General features: G+C 40.7%; 1 protein-coding gene across 2 annotated transcripts; it reads left to right on the top strand.

Annotated features, from left to right (window-relative positions):
• The first annotated feature begins 6,007 nt into the window (after positions 1-6,007).
• Positions 6,008-16,143, top strand: LOC117165958 (gustatory receptor for sugar taste 64f). Of its 2 annotated transcripts, XM_033349496.2 has the most exons (12): positions 6,008-6,114; positions 7,775-7,842; positions 7,936-8,083; positions 8,581-8,699; positions 9,567-9,761; positions 10,319-10,428; positions 10,795-10,965; positions 11,248-11,420; positions 11,529-11,691; positions 12,622-12,711; positions 13,083-13,172; positions 16,054-16,143. In XM_033349496.2, exons 1-12 carry the CDS (start codon positions 6,008-6,010, stop codon positions 16,072-16,074), a joined length of 1,455 nt encoding a protein of 484 aa, XP_033205387.2. In that variant the 3' UTR covers positions 16,075-16,143. The 2 variants fall into 2 exon arrangements, with proteins under 2 accessions (XP_033205387.2, XP_076482065.1); XM_076625950.1 differs by lacking the exons at positions 6,008-6,114; positions 16,054-16,143 and adding an exon at positions 13,941-15,055 and having other exon boundaries at positions 7,814-7,842.
• The last annotated feature ends 476 nt before the right edge of the window (positions 16,144-16,619 follow it).

The following is a 16,619-nucleotide window of genomic DNA, read 5'->3' as shown; positions in this document are numbered from 1 at the left end:
GTTTGTTCGGATAAGCGTGTATTCACTGGACGAGAGTCTCCTATTTATGCAATGTAAAAATTATGTTTGGTATCGATGGCGCCCTCTGCACGTTGAAAGCCGCGTGTCTACGGGACTTTGCTCGCCAACCAAGACGGGAAGCGTCGATAAAAGTTGCCGTTTGATGGTGATTCGCCGATATCAAACTACATGCATCGTAACGTGTAATCACGAGACCTAAGTGTCGATGCATGCGCCGCAACGTGGCTCAACGTGTACAGAGGCCTTTAGCGATAAGGACACGAGCACAGATAACGGTCTATGATACGACCGGACTATTATTAATAAATAATAAATGTCGATCGATGAAAAATCTTGTCGAAACGTGTACAAGCATGTACAATAACGGCCTTCGCGATTAAGTTCATTATTTAAAACTACTGTGTCTAGCGAATAAACACGACTGTAACAATGTATGCCACTCGTATATGGGAACAGAACATAAATATAATTCGTATGTGTGATTCGGCCGACACCTTGTTTCATCCCACTTTTGCTTTTTTTTCTCCAATCGCTCTTCTATGATAACCATCTCTTCGCTTTGAAAACAGCTACAATTATTCGGCAAATATAATCGTAGCAAACAAACCCGAGTGCATGTACAGGATGTAACAAAACACGTGGAACCTACTTGGCGGCCTGAAACACACCGGAAAATGTTCTGTCTGCCTTCGTCAAACGTCTTACTGCCAGAATTCACGCACCATAGTCCTGCTGTTGATTCGAGAGAATCTTCTTCGCTCTACCTGTTGCTTAACAAATGAACGAACCGAAGACGACGAATCATCCGTTCGCTCGTCGACAGGGGAATGATTTCTGGCGTTTGCCGAGTTGGTTGAAAAGCTCGCTCTAGTTTCAACCCTGGCGTCTCCACGTTTTTAACAAGTTTGCTCCGCTTATTTTAACATTCGCTAAATCTCATAGACAAATACGGATAGAGCACACGTTTACACGAACATTTTTCATTGTTTGTTTTAGCTGTACAATCGGCTGGCGATCTTCTGTTGTTATACCCTGTGAAACCGTTCCACCACCAGAGAACCATCGTTCGAGCGATCGTCGTCTGGCGACTGTTCACGCAACATGAATATTTGATCGGAATATGACTGCTAATTGTATCCTGGAAATGAAATGTAATTTGCTGACACTAGGGGCTCGGTGATAATCTCCTATGATTTACATATTATACATACACACACACGTGAAACGTGAAACGTGGATTTTCGTGGCAGATAAACATTCGAGGAAAATGTAATCACAATTTGCAGAAGTAGCGCTTCGGCCATTGCTTCTATTGCTTTAAGGTTTCCTGTGAAAATGATGTTATCGAAAAGTCGTAACAGTGATATTATTTCCAGCTCCTAACTTTCTTATTAACTAACGTCGTTCGTGTTCGTTCAGTATGCCTACGGTCAAAGAAGAAATTTCGAAGTTGCGATCTTGCAGGGGACGCGATACACGGTGTGCGGTGCGTTTATCGGTACCCAAGGCTGCGAGGAAGAACGATATTAAAGTGGGTCGGAATTACGAGACAAGGTCCACATACGCGCCCCTTTTCATTCCAAGCAAATGCAAGCGGCGTGACAATGGAAAAAATTCTGTTTACACAGCCTGTCAGCTTGTCGTTTGTTCGCCTACGTATACGGAATACTACTGGAACGAAAGAGAAACCGAAGCACCGAGTCTCTACGTCGCGATGAATAAACATCGTTAGAGCTCGTACGAAACTACAGATGACTTTGATTTGTTTTTGTTTCGTCGTGTATCTTCTCTCTTCGCGCGATATTTACCATTATTCGCTGGTATTTACTTTCGGTTTATGTCGGATCATAGAAAAACGCGGCTGCCGATTGCAGAATGAAGCGTAATCGCAAGCCAAATTTAATCGCAGCAGTTTGCCAGTATTTTGGAAAACTAAGACTAAGCGGCGATCCTACGCGTGGAAGAAAAATATTCCAAATGTCGACCTTGGCCATATATTTCAAGGCCATCGAAATTTCCTGCACCGCGTAATTACCAAGAATTATCACCATATGCATAATTAATATGGTAGGCGACGATTCCGTGGATAATCTAAACTTGTATAGGTATTAATATCAACGACGCACCACTTAATAAGCACGTGTCCTCCCAATTTCTTGTTTTCCTTTCCGATTAACGACAAAGGGATCGATTCATTCCACTGGTCTGCTGTAGCACGCGAACTTCCATGTAGAGACACGTGTGTTAAATTAAACGAGAAATATTGGTTCCAAAAGCTTCGATACGTTCGAACATCACTTCGCGCTTCTTTGAGATGTTCCTTCATTTTGCTGACTTTGGCGTTTACATTGCATCGGCTGCACACTGACTTTCAGTCAACTAAACGCGCGTGAAAGCTCGTACGTCCGACCAGCAGTCCAGTCGAGACTGTTCATAAAGTACACAGGGGTAGAAAACGTAATTCGTGCTTTCGTAAGCGGCATGTAATGTAATTCAGCATGTAACGTAGCACGGAAATATCGTATTTCTAGCATAGTGTACACGTATGCACGTATAACTGATATAGATCATCTTCGAATAAATATATCGTGTTGTCACGAAGCGACTTCTGGATCTCCGTCAAGCCTGCTGTTTTTACATCAATGCGAAAGGTTTACGTTCGATTAAACGAAGAACGATTCATCAGAAGGCGAAAGTATGAATATTCGCGTTAGATTCAAGGATACGTAAAAGAGCATGTAAAGTATGTTTTATGATTCAGATAGCTTGGGAAGATTAATACAATCAACGTTGTTCGCGTCTCGCGACTTAATTGATGCCCGCTATTATCAAGATAATTAATGTTTTATTTTCCTCTTTTAATGGAACCTCGCTATCTTTCGTGTGTTGGAGCGAACGCGAAACTAAATTTAGCCGCGCCCTGTATTTAACGTAACTCGGAGCTCACGTTTGCTTCTCGTTTAAAAAGCATGAAATATTATAATTTCTTAACCCACGTAGGTATAAAAGGAAAGCCGAACAGGTGAAAAGAGGTAAAATGGGTAGTCGGTGTTTCGGCGTGTTCTCGTTACAAAATTGCCTTATTCCACGTTCGTCGTATTAAAGCGCGTCATTAGCTACGTGTACCGTGCTGATTAGCGACAGTTAAATGCGATCGTAGAAAAGTTTATCGTTTTGGATAAATTTGAGATTCCTCAGAAAAGGCTTCTCGATATTCTTCGTATTACCAAAGCGTTCTTATGGCGTTCTGGCGAGTTTGTCCCGGTTTCGCCAGGTTCCTTCGCGAAGGATCGACACGCGTCGATTGCCACCGGATGGAGGTTCCGCGAGTAAGTTTCGCGTGGCCAATCTGGATCCTGTCGAAAACGATCCGGTCTCTTCTATCGAAGGATCTTCCCACCGCGTGCCAACTGTTGGTGAGTGTTCTCAGCGTTCCGCCTGCGGTTCCACGCTTGTTCGCCTCTTTGCTTGCCAATTGGCAAATTTTTCGTATCATTTTTTATTTGCTTTCGCGCTACTGCCAATTTTCATTAGGACGATTCTTCGAGATCGATCGGCATTTTTAAGCCTCATCTTTGAGATATCGTGGTGCATCCACTGCCATTCGTACGATCTTTGCAATTCTTTGCACCGCTTTCATCTTTGCTATTTGACCTGTCTGTAAGTCCAGACAGGTTTCATTAACGGTGCTTGGGTCGTCGGTTCGTCGTCTGATCTGGCAAAATGTTCCCATACAGATTGGAACGAGATATTTCTTCATTCTCGCCGAGTCGATCGAGAGGGACGTTGAAACGCATCTCAAGCACGAAACGTTAAGAAAGTTCTCGTAATAACTCAGAGACACAAAGTTTTACATAAATACCTGTAGCGTGAAAATAGCTTTCCTATGAAAATTATTTATTAGCGTATGTGTACAGTATCGTAGATGATGGAAGGGTGATCAACGATCAGGAGCGAACGTGTTAAACGGCACGACTCTCTCACGCGTTCCTTCGAAACGATGGGACAGCAAACATATGATTGATGCATCGCTATACCGACGAATACAGCAACAAATTATTAAAGATTCAAGTGGACAGCACGGAAACAAGAAACGAGGAAAACGCCGCTCGACGTTTCTTTTCAGAATCGAGCTATTAATATGTAATCGTGCCAGCGACTATGAAAGTAACGTTAAATGAAAATTGCCTTTTTGTCGATAAACGCTACCTAAAGAAAAAAGCGTTGCATCCAAATATATATATATATATATTAATTTTATAAAACAGCAAAATAGAATTACGAAATCTAATAGAACCTACGTTTAACGAACAAACTTTTCGCGCATGTGTACGAATAAATTTCGCTAAATTTCATTTGCGTAAGGAGCTTTACAGCGAAAAGAGCAGTAAAATCGATCGATCTCGAGCTTCACGATGGAATAGAATCGTATTGCAAAGTTTCACGACTTCTATACTGCACAAGGGAACCGTGTACAACCGTCGAATTTTATTAAGTTTGCTTTGTACGGTACGTTCCATATTAAAATATAAAATCTACCACTATCTTTTCATAAAAAGGGCTTCCTTGTTTTATCAAAAACAGATTCACACACTCGAATTTTTGTCGGTCATCATCCTTCCTTATCTACGATATTAACTTTCCAATAGAGGGATTTCATATCGAACAGATCACGCGTGAAACGATGAAATAACGATCGACGATGAGAAACACGATGAATCGATAATTTTCCTCAAAAACACTGAACTGCCAATTAACGTTATCGGTGCAACGTCTAATGCAATAAAAAGAGCCGAGCAAGGAATTTGCGTCTATTAAATGCGAAGGTAACAAAAGTCCATGCTTCTTCCTTTTGCTCACCTGATAGTCGATCGAATATCGAGTCTTCGAGGAAGTCAGGGGGCAGACGATGGGCGAATTAGCGCGACAGCGTTGGAATTCTGTTTGAAAGTGGAAGAGGAACGAGCCAAAGCGAAGATGTAAAATTTCTGTTCAAAGAGGAATTCTCGTTAAATTAGGAAACAGGACGGCGAGATTCGAAGAGAATCGGAAAGTTGAGTACCCTCGCTGGGACGAGCGAGCCTGTCGAACCTCCAGGAGCAGATGATAGGCGAATTAGCGCGGCAGTGTGGCGATTCTGTCCGGAAACTGAGGAACAGCGAGCAACATCAGCCAAAACGGGGATGTAATTGCTGCGCAGAAGCGAATGATAATGCCAATTAGCGCGGCGGTGTGTGGCGATTTCGTCTGGAAAGCGAAAAACGGTGGCGAACATCGGCCAAGCCGAAGATGCGATCTCTGTAATTTGTAGTTTCTGTAATCGTGGAATTCGTGTAATTTGAACGAAACGCGAAGGAAGTTGGTGAACGGGGAAAGTCGGAAAGTTGAGTACCCGCAACTGGGTAGGATAAGCGAGCATCGAGCACTATTTACGACGAGTGTGTCAAATGTCCGCCCATACATAGACCTACACAGCCAGTAGTGCATATCTGTTATTTCTCTGTCACAGTTTTATACACCATCTATATGTATAAACTATGAGATATATAGTTCGTGCCAGCGGCTCGTATATCTTTCAGTTCATTTCCTGACACGTTCCACACAACCAAGGGAGTAACGTTTGTCATGTGATACCCCGCGTTTGTAATCCTCCCCTTTCAATTTTTCCACAATTTCTCGATTACACGTAGCTCAGTTGCAACGATCGTAACCCAATTAGTCGGCTCTTACAACCCTGTCGTGTCATATTGTACGTAACGTGCGCGTATTTCACGTGTTTCGCTTACCGTACAGTGTTTGCTGGTATTTGGCTGCGCTTTTTAATCAACTACACCTTTGTTTCGCGTATATAAATATGTTTGGTGGTGGTAAAGTGTCCGCGATTGTATTTACATTGGCACGCTGATATCGTACACGTTGGAATTGCATTTAGTGCGGATCGGTGGCATACGTATCGTGTGAGATGTATGTTTTTTGACGAAATGCTATGAATAACATGTCGAATTACGATAATACAGGGAAAAAAGTAAACGAGATGCGGCCGCTGAATTTGCCACCTGTGAAATATCAGAACGCGTTATTGATCAATGTTAGGTAAGTATTTGCAACTTTGTGTATTTATTTAAACATCGACTAGTACGATCTTATTTGTTGTCTTTAATTCGTTGTTAATTTGTTGTAAGTTTTAAACGTTATTAAATATGCAAGTTAAAACGCTTTAGATTATGAAGTAATATTCCATTAAAAATTTATATATTATACTATAATTGTAACAATGATGTCAATAGTATAATATTGTACGTAATTATTTATACGAAATATAAATAATTTCACGTACCTAATTATAATATTAAGAAACGTACATTGTCAAAGAATTTTCAGCTCGAACGTTTTCGTCTAATTCTTTCGCAGTTTTTTCCGCCTTTCTTATTTTCTAAAAAAGCTTCCACCCATTATAGATTTCTAGAATCGTTTGATCTATCGTTTCCGGGAAATAGCTGCAAGTTGCTATTACAGAGGCTTCGTTCCTTTAACTTTTCTACCAACACATATTTTTAACTTCGCTTTGGAGTCCCTCTCGCGTCGTTAAGTGCGCTACAACGATATAAACGTGTCTCGTACAATAAATTTTCACGTCGCGAAAGCGAACAAAAGGCGTTAAAAAGCGCCAATTTTTCCTCCATTTTTCGTTACGTATTCTTGTAGCTAACTTTCGGACGTTCTCAAAACTCTGCAAACCCAGAGTCCTTTTACCCCGTTCACTATCGAGACGCGAACTTTACGATCCTGTTGCATCCATATCGCATTTTGCATATTGGCAAGGATTATTAATTCAGAAAAACGATTATTCGCGAAAATTGTGCCAGTCGTTCCGACGATATCGCGAGAATATCGAGCGAAAGAATGTCAAGGGGGATGTGAAACGAATATTAAAAAAAGGTTTCGACCATACGAATCCTGCTTTCCTACACCAGGACGAGCAAGAAAGGGGAATAAATCTGTTCTTTGTCAGGGATTTTTACAATTGCCAACACTCGCGTTAGCCCCATTGAGACGAACAAACTTTCCAATGGTTGTTCAACCGGACGTTTATTGAGTTTCCTAGAACTGTCTATAAAACACCCTCCGCCTATCCTTTGACGTATGATAAAGCTGGGAAATAACGAGTTTATCTTCTGTTCACCATGCGATCCTTCGGCGTGCACATCGTCGATCGCGACGCCTCGCGCAGCAGGTTTTTATCATTTTTGTCGTGATCGCCAACACGGTCGAACACTGCGCGTGAATCTATCACGCTTCGATTAATTTCGCCTTTTTAATAAGTCGCTTGTTTACGTGGACGGAATATCCGTGTTCCTCCGTTGTGTCAAGTGCCGTTCGATCGACTCGAGTGAATGTGAAATTAACGATTTAATATATCGGAGCTATCTATTTTTCATACTATCGTTATCATCGTGTTAGACCTTGGTCCGTTACAAACTTAGATAACAAGTGGGTTGCGGATAGAAGTAAGAAAGTAATAATTTTACAAAAGTATATGCGACTAGATATATAATCTATGATAATCTATATATCTAGATATATAATAGATATGTAGTCTACGATATATTGCACCAATTTCATGCCACGGAATGTTCATCTATGATGTTCTCCAATTACGTTCGATACAGAGATACGACCAAGCATGATTGTCGGAATCGGCGCGTATAGTCGACGCTGTATTTCTTACTAACGCGAGTAACGAAATTTTCAGGTCGCCCAAGAGTAGCTCGCAGTTTGGCAAATTCGACAATCTGAAGCCGGAGATAGACACCATCGGAAGTAAGTTTTAAGGATTGCTCATATAACAAAAAGCCTATGATCGAGCGCGGGTCCAACGAATCTCGAAATTGAACTTGCAAAATAAATTTTCAGTGTTGGAGCCGGTAGCAGCTTCCGTCAGCGCCTTCAACCCAAAGACCGACAGCTTACACGCGTCTATGAGGCCGATCATCATGTTGGCGCAATGCTTCTCCTTGTTCCCAGTGTCCGGTATTAACAACTCCGATGCATCGTATCTCAGGTAATTTCTCGTTAGAAACTTCACGTGTGTCCGTTGCGTCCATTGCGCCTCTAACTTAGGAGACAGATCGGGTAGACGATGATCGGACCCCTTTCGCATCATCCAGGCAGATTTCACCGACACCAAACGATTTATTCGTATTTTAGTCCCATAGCCTGTTACAGGGAATGTTGTTGCATTCTTATCCCCCGTAGCATGTCTGCTACGCTATAGTTATATATTCTTACATCGAGCTCTCGGTTGCTACGTTATAGGGAATTGTATATATTCCAAGCAATCTGTTGAAATCGATAATCCCGCGCAATAGGGTTGAAACGAAACCTGAAATAAACGGATGGGCCGACAGCTTTCGGATAGTTTCAAGAGAATTGAAATCACTTTTACTTGGAAGATTATTTCAAATATTTGGCGTTAATTTCGATACGTAATGTTGCTCGAAAGGTACAAATGGCCGAGACGTTAACTACGACTATTAACGGGATTCTCCTTACGTCTAGGTTCACCTGGCGCAGTCCGAAATTCGTATATTGCGCGATGTCAATTTTTGGCTCGTCGATAATGACGATATTCAACATTTTGAGAATAGTTACGACCGGAGTAAATTCCACGAAAATGAGTAAGATTTTTCAAGATACTTTACATTTACGTAAAAGCAACCCTGTAGCAATTACGCCAGCGATTAAGAGGAAGTATAACGCGCTTTGTTTAAGCTTTATTTTACGAGTCTTCTATTTCGTCAAGTTTTCGACATTCAGAAATTTTAAGTTATTACTATCAATAAAAATTTGTTACGCAAATAAGATTTTTGGATCGAGGATTTCCAATTGTTATCTAAGTAGATTTACGAAACGTCGGGTGTTCGAAAAGTATATTTAGAAAGTGGAAGAAGGAAAAAGGAGCACAGGAGGATCATTTTCACGTGCCATATCCTCGGCTGAAACTTTGAACAACAACTTATGTATATCAATGCGGAAACTACGAAAAGCTTTCCACCAAAAACGCCATGTGACATCGAAGGACGATGACTAATGCGTCCATTCTTTTCCTTCTTTTTATTATTTTTAAAAAACACAGCAACGATGAAAAGAAGGTCGCAAGAAAGATGAGATTAAGAATACAACGTAAAAATAATCTCACTGCAATTGGTGTAATTAAATCGTTGCTAAAGGGTTGCTTTGTCTCACTGTTGACTCTCCTATTGCGTTCGTGAAAAAATACTCGCGTGCCTTCGACTCTTTCGAGTCAAAACTTCGTTCGAATGTTCCAAGATATTTACATATCAAAATTTGGAATTATTTCGCTAAAATCGATAGAAAAAGATTACAATGGTTTAAAAACGCGACTGGTTCGTACGTAAACAACGTGATAAATCCGAACACAATGGGTGGATTAAATTCGTTATTTATACATCATTGTAACATAATTATTGTAGCATTAATCGTTAACAACGTAAGTGATATAATTTATTGTTTATTTACGCAAGCCACGTTCGTATTCAATGGGACGAATTTGATCGCTTCGTTGCTGTTCCTAAAGTTATCGATCCAGTGGCCCTGTTTGATGGTAACTTGGGAGAAACTCGAGAAAGAGCTTTCGCACAGGCATAGAAAAATCTCGAGGATCACCCTGGCCACGAAATTCAGTATCGTGACCATAGTAGTGATGATGATTGCATTAGGTAAGTGTCTTATAGTTATTTTATTTATTCGTTTATTTATTGCGTAACTCTAACCTGATCCTAGGAGTCACAGTTTGTGCAATCCCGCAAACCAGCGCTTCAAAGTCTCCAAGCTTCTCTCATCTCGCATAAAATCTACCACCTTTCTTCTACTTCTTTTTCCCCAAAACGAGAACCGTCGTTTCGTTTCACGCTCTTCCTCTGTTCGCTACTTAGATACACCGAAACACGTGGTAAGCTTGTACCGTTTGTTACACTCTCTTTTGTTTATTCTGCTGTGCCGTTTTTCATCCCTTGACGCTTGCTCGTCTCTTTCTTTCACAGTTCACTTCATCCGCCTCTCTACGTACGCTCCTCGTCTGCTGCATTTCTTCGTCACTTGGTCCAGTCCTTCGCACGAATTCTCCCCTTTCCTTCAGCATTTACCGTATCATTCGGTTTTAGCCTCTGCCCCGCCAAACATCGTTGTTCACCTGAACCGAAAGTTCTACCTCTGCGATTTTTCTAATATTCGATCTGCTTTCTTTTAACCGATGGACTGCGATTTGCTGTTACAGTCGAACACGGTTTGTCGATAATCCACGGCTACATCCAAGCTAAAGAGTGCGCCCTGTACAAAGCAGAAGAGGATATACTTGGTGTGTACTTCCAGATGCAGTTTCCACAGGTAACGCCTATTTCTCTTGTATTGATATTTTTTCTTTTTTTTTTTTACAAGGTGCCGTGTTTTGTTATTATTTTTTATTCCCACAAAAGTTCCATCCGCGAAAGCTGAAGAGCCTTCAACGTCCCTTTGCTACTCTATGGTATCCACGTTCCTATTTCCTTATACTCCCCATATTCTGCGCTACTTTGTTCCTGTATATTTCTTATCACCACTTTCACCCTTCTGCTAACTTTTCGAATAGCATATTATTATCGCATATTATTCGTACGACTCGTTTACGTTAGATGCGCAAACGCATACTGCAAAATTTTCGTCGAAACTCGATCGGTCGAAAAGATTCTAAACAGAAACGCGTGTGTTGGCCAGATATTTTCTAGGATACAGTACAGTTTGTGGAAAGGAGTATTGGTGGACATCTGCAATATTCTCAGTACGTTCTCGTGGAATTTCGTCGACCTGTTTCTCATCCTTATCAGCATCGCCTTGACGGATCAGTTTCGTCAACTGAACAGTCGTCTGAATTCTATAAGGGGCAAGGTAAGCGACTGCGAATATTCTCCTATACAATATAATCGAGTATTTCATCGTTAAGTTAAGCGTTCACTCGGATTAAGCGCCTTATTATTTGAAAGAGATTAAATATTTCACGTAATTAAGCAATTACTGTTATTTTGCAGATTACAGAATATCGTTCGATAGAAAACTACGCGAAATATCGTGCATATATGTGTATAATGTTGATCGTTATTATTATACTGTTAACTGAATTAAGTAGCGCAGAAAATATTACAGTTTTTAATAACGAATGTTGGTCCTTAGCATCATTTCATTGTTAAGGCAATGCCCGAATGGTGGTGGGCCGAGGCAAGAAGCGAATACAATCACTTGGCAACGCTAACGAGGCAACTGGACTCCCATATCTCCGTTATGGTTCTCCTCTCTTTCGCTACCGATCTGTATTTCATCTGCATACAACTGCTTTTCTCTTTCACGTATGCACGACAAAATGTCATTCTTTTTATATTATCGCACGCTCGATATGCAACGGCGTTCTGCCGCGACAGTGTATCCTAACTAAATATCGAACGTTTAAAAAGCAGTCCGATGCGAGGCATCATCGAGAAAATCTACTTCGGCTTTTCCTTTGGATTCCTGTTGGCGAGAACGACAGTGGTCTCCCTGTGTGCCGCAACGATTCACGACGAGTCGTTACTCCCGGCCCCGATCTTATACAGCGTTTCTGGAAGCTGCTTCTCGACGGAAGTAAGATTTTCCCATATTCTATCCGTTTCTACAATGAAAATTTCGATGCCAAATCGTCGATCGTCGCTATATAGTATTTGCCTGCGAATCGCGTGTCGTGTCTGTACGTTTCGTTGTCGCAGTACGAAATTTCTGCAGTCCACTGCAGCTGGCTGTGTAGCCTGTCTCGCTCTTCTCTCCAGAAATCGCTGCCTTCCTTCTACCAGCACATTTTCGCTTCCTCTTTCTCCCCTTTCCTCCAAGCACCTCGGTCTGTCTGTACATCTTACGCATTCGTGTAATTCATTTTGTACCTTGTACATTGCAATCAACGCTTGTGTTTTGTTGCCTCTGTCCCTTGCTTTCCGCGTCTTTTGTTATATCCTTCTCGTCGCTCTCTACCCTTTCTGTGCCTAATTGCTCGTATGTCCATACCCGTTCAAGTACTCGGAGTCCGATCAACGAGTCGAGACAGCAGCTACGAGGCAAAACGTTCACGCGCCGAAGCTAGTCGTTGCTATCTAACGCGGAATAAAAGCATTGCTAATTTTCTGAATAATTAACGATTTGAGGCGGATGAAAAGAGAGAGAGAGAGAGCGTTTCGTCCCGGGACTACCGGTGGACTCGTCAGTAAGGCTATGCCCGGTAGTCCCTGCCTTAGACGTAGAGGGAGTCTCGCTAGGTGCGGTATTTATATCAATCGCTCGTATATTCGACCGCTAGCGAGTTAGACAGACAGACTCGTTGTCGTCGTAGCCCTCTAGTGTTGGCGGTTGGTACCCGCGGATCGCCCGGGAGGTGTTGCGCCGCGTTGATGCCTCCGACCTGTCGGCGTCCTGTTGATACCGATCCGCCACAGATTCATCGTTAAATTTACCGTTTAATGATTATATCAGCCCGTTTAATTAACTTTCCATGTCGTGCGTGCAATAATTTTATCGTGTTCGCAGGTAATGAGATTCCTGGCGCAAGTAACAACGGATAACATTTGCTTGACGGGCATGAAATTCTTCTCGGTGACCAGGAGCCTCGTATTAACAGTACGTACAAAATATATAACGTAAAATAACGATTTTATAATTTAATGATATTATATAACACATTTTATAATATTATATAACCTCGTACAAGCTGTGTCCTGAGAATCAGAGATAGACGAACGCGTATCGTATTCCATGTAATTTACAAATAAACTGCGAATCTCGCGGAAGGCTGACCCGAGGCATTTTCTTGCACAATACCCCGAACACTCGCGAAAATCTTGTGATAACGCCGAATCAGTTTCGCTTCGCGTGGATTTGATTCTCGTGCCACGTCTGACACCGACGATCGCTGGAGAAGATTATCGAATATGCAGCACGTGTTTGTCGGCGATCGTAGCGTTCGCAAAATGATTGAAAATTTGTTTCAGGTAGCGGGAACCATAGTGACGTACGAACTGGTGCTGGTGCAGTTCAACACGACGCAGCAAAGTGAAGTGTCGAACAGTACCTTGTGCGAGGTGAAGTAACCACGTTTTCAAACGTCTTTCGACGCGCTTACGAGGAATTTCACTTAAATCATCGCCTTCCAGCCTTAACGTGTTGCTTTACGATTCCCCATTATAAATATTCCCATATCTTAAGTAGAATAGCGCTTATCGACTAATCTGCTGTATATAAGTGCACAGTGTGAAGAACGTCGGGCGACCTACGCTTGTCCCAGAGATAGGTTGACATCGAGAACGAAATTTCTCTTCTACAAGGAGATGTTCTTCTCTGGAAATTGGTATTAGATGGACCGCGGATTTTTATGCGAATTAAAATTTATAGGCAAACGCGATAGTAGGAGATAGAGCTTAAGCGAAGATTCGTTTCCTCCGTTCGAAACTGTAGCGAGAATTTTGCTCGAATGTCTTGTACGTCTTCTTATTTATTATACGCATTTTCCGAATCTTCGTACGTCGTATGAACGCATAAAAATCTGCGCATCTGACGATAAATATCGTTTCGAAAAATCTTGCGACTACACGCTAAATCTTACAACAACGTGGCTGTTTCCGTCGAAATTGAGAACAGCGAGGCATTATGAGACGAGACATCGTAACAAGATGTAAGTCTAGGCTCTGGACCGGATGATAAAACGTCGACATCGGGATGGTTCTGCTTAAACGGTTTTCGCTAAATTTGGTAGAACATTTAATTGCTTCGGATCATTGCATCATACAATTATTCGTCGATTTACTTTCCCCTTGATTTAGTTTCATTCTTATTTTCTTTCTTTTCTTCAGGGCTAGATCAGGGCCTTTTAAACCACTGACCAATACACAGGGGGTAGCGTAACAGAATTATGGGGTCGTGAAAATTTTTCCAGCTGCCACACGCCACTGAAACGAGACACGTTAGTCGCCACACGTTGAAGGATCACGAGGAATACGCCGAGTTATTAATCGACACAAGTATAAAACACCAGCTTTAAACAGCAGCTTAAAAAAACGTTCAGAGGGACCTTTGCTTGGAATTTAGCTTTGTCCCAGTAAGTGATAATGCGTGGTAAAGTTAGAAACATAACAAGTAGTTGTTTAAAATTAAACTTCCTTCGTTTATTATCGATTAATGTTTCGTTTGTATATTTATTTTATCTACCTTTCTATGTATATAACTGGGATCGCGTCAGATTTTCCCCGGGGCAAAATGTGACGGCGAGTGGAAGAAGTTTAAGAAGCTTGATAATTGAAAAATCACAATGTATATACATTGTACATACAATATAACATTTCGAGTGATTTATGCTTTATGTTTCATACGTGCTTAATTTTTTAATTATAACGATTTATATTGTAGTAATTTGTAGGAAAATTGTCCCGTGAGTGCTGCTTTGAAAACCGACTTTTGTATAGTTAACGTGCGTTATATATAATTAACAATTTTCCTCTCTAAAAATTAGGCAACGTCCAGTTCATATTTATCGAGCAGCTTCGCAACAGTAAGCAAAATCTTTTTGCACGAAACAATGCTTCGTACATTGAACGAAACATTAACACCAGAAACAATAGGAGTATAATCTGAGTAGATAATAAGGGCATTACTCGATTGTTAACAGTGTCACGGAATACTGAATAAACTGAGTATATTATCTTGTAATATATAACGTTTCTCAAGTATAATTTTAGCGCTGTTCAGCGATAAGAATTGAAACGGATCATCTGGAATCGTAGAGATAACGTACAATCGATTAAATTGGGTAAGTACGAAATTAACACTGGTCGCGAAAACGAATTAAAATGTTTTATGGATACCAAACCAGATTGGTTAAAAATCAGTCGATACAGTTACGATAACAAAATCGTTATGTTATAAAATTAATCTGTAACTTGAACGAACTAAATATATAATGGAATAAAAAGTACAAAAATATAAGGCTCTTTAGGAATAAAATAATTAATAAATGCTTGTATGTAGCACGGTAACGTAAAGCTTTTCAGTGGTAAAAATGTTATAACACAATGTATAATATTATCTATCATTATATGAACTATTATTCACTAAGTATTAAAATATACACACGTTTATATTAATGCATAATATTAATCTGCCATCTGCCAAAGATACTTGGCAGCCATAGGTTTGATCTTGTTAATTTCGCTGGAAAGAAGCAGAATCGAACGATATTGTCTCCTCGATTTTGTCACCTACAGACAAATTGTACTCATCTTATTTCGATTTATGCCAGGTATTCGGTCGAACTGAATGCTGATCAAAGAATAGCTTGCCAATTGGTCGATGTAACAGGGTTTCTACTGTACCGTATTGTATTATATCGTTGTATCACGTGTATTAGGAGCCCTGCATAAACGCGTCTTAAATGCTCGAAGACAAAACTCACTTGTCGAAGAATACGGTTTTTCGCGAGATCCACGTTATAAAAACGTTATATTGAGTGTGAAATTTACGACATGTAGATATGTACATATGTACGTATGTATTATAAGTAGTACAATTTCCTTGCTTCGGCGTATACTTTCCAACTTCGCTTATCAATCCGTTGTCTGAGTCATTCTTTAACGCCGCTATCGACGCTAAAATATAGCTAGCCCGCATTTCGAATTACAGACGATATCGTATCTCCTCCTTCGTCAGAAGCACAGTGGACGGCGAAAGAAACTTTCAAGCTCATACCTATGTACAATAATTACGCTACATCGATACTACCTCTGTATATAAAAATATTTTGCACTGATTTTTCTTTACCATATTCACAACAGTCACGCGCATTTCTCTTATCGACTATCTTCCCATTACTCTTATGTATAATAATGAATCATTTAATGTACGAATGTCGAACATCGTTCGTCCCAGTTGACGTACAAGTGGAATTAACTAAATGCTCCTATGTTTCGACAGGATCCTTCTTCCATGGTATAAGTTCATCTCGTTGGAGTACACTAGCACACCGTAATCTCGGTCATTCGTTGAACTTCCTTGTAAAGCATATCGATAAAAGATACTGGTGCAACAAATCTTGCGTTTGCTATCACTTGGGAATAAAAAATACGATAACCGTAACAGTTGTACCAGGGAAGAGTGACTAATGTTTGTTATTCCGTTAGCTTCGTAATTTTGACATTAAGTGTAAGAGGAGAGAGCAACAAAGTAACTATGTAATTGCTCGATATCCCTCGAAGATTCGAGGTTGAAATTGTTATTCTGGAAATGTGCAGGTGTATGTAGTTGTAACGCACACGTTTTATCGTTTATAGAAAAATAAAGAAGAGGATGAAAAGAATGTGAGAAATTGTGTTTAATGTCAACGTCTGTCGTTACATCAACCCATCCAAGAGTGAGAGACATCCATCCCACGTATCTGTCGTAGTACGACGTCTCGTCCACTTGGCCCTTAATTCTTCCAATGAAAAGAGAAATTAGCTAAACCGGTCGAGTGACTACCTCCGTGGCGTTTAAATAAAGTA

This window comes from Bombus vancouverensis, chromosome 17 (assembly GCF_051014615.1).
Source record: "Bombus vancouverensis nearcticus chromosome 17, iyBomVanc1_principal, whole genome shotgun sequence".
Taxonomy (NCBI): domain Eukaryota; kingdom Metazoa; phylum Arthropoda; class Insecta; order Hymenoptera; family Apidae; genus Bombus; species Bombus vancouverensis.
The sequence above is the reverse complement of the archived record's forward strand: the minus strand, read 5'-3'. Positions and strand labels throughout refer to the sequence as shown.

Excerpts from the sequence above, each read along its gene's own strand:
- LOC117165958 (XM_033349496.2), top strand. The coding sequence starts at position 6,008 with ATGAATAACATGTCGAATTACGATAATACAGGGAAAAAAGTAAACGAG. Across the intron at positions 8,084-8,580 it reads TCCGATGCATCGTATCTCAG|GTTCACCTGGCGCAGTCCGA; the intron begins GTAATTTCTCGT and ends CCTTACGTCTAG. Across the intron at positions 12,712-13,082 it reads CCAGGAGCCTCGTATTAACA|GTAGCGGGAACCATAGTGAC; the intron begins GTACGTACAAAA and ends AATTTGTTTCAG.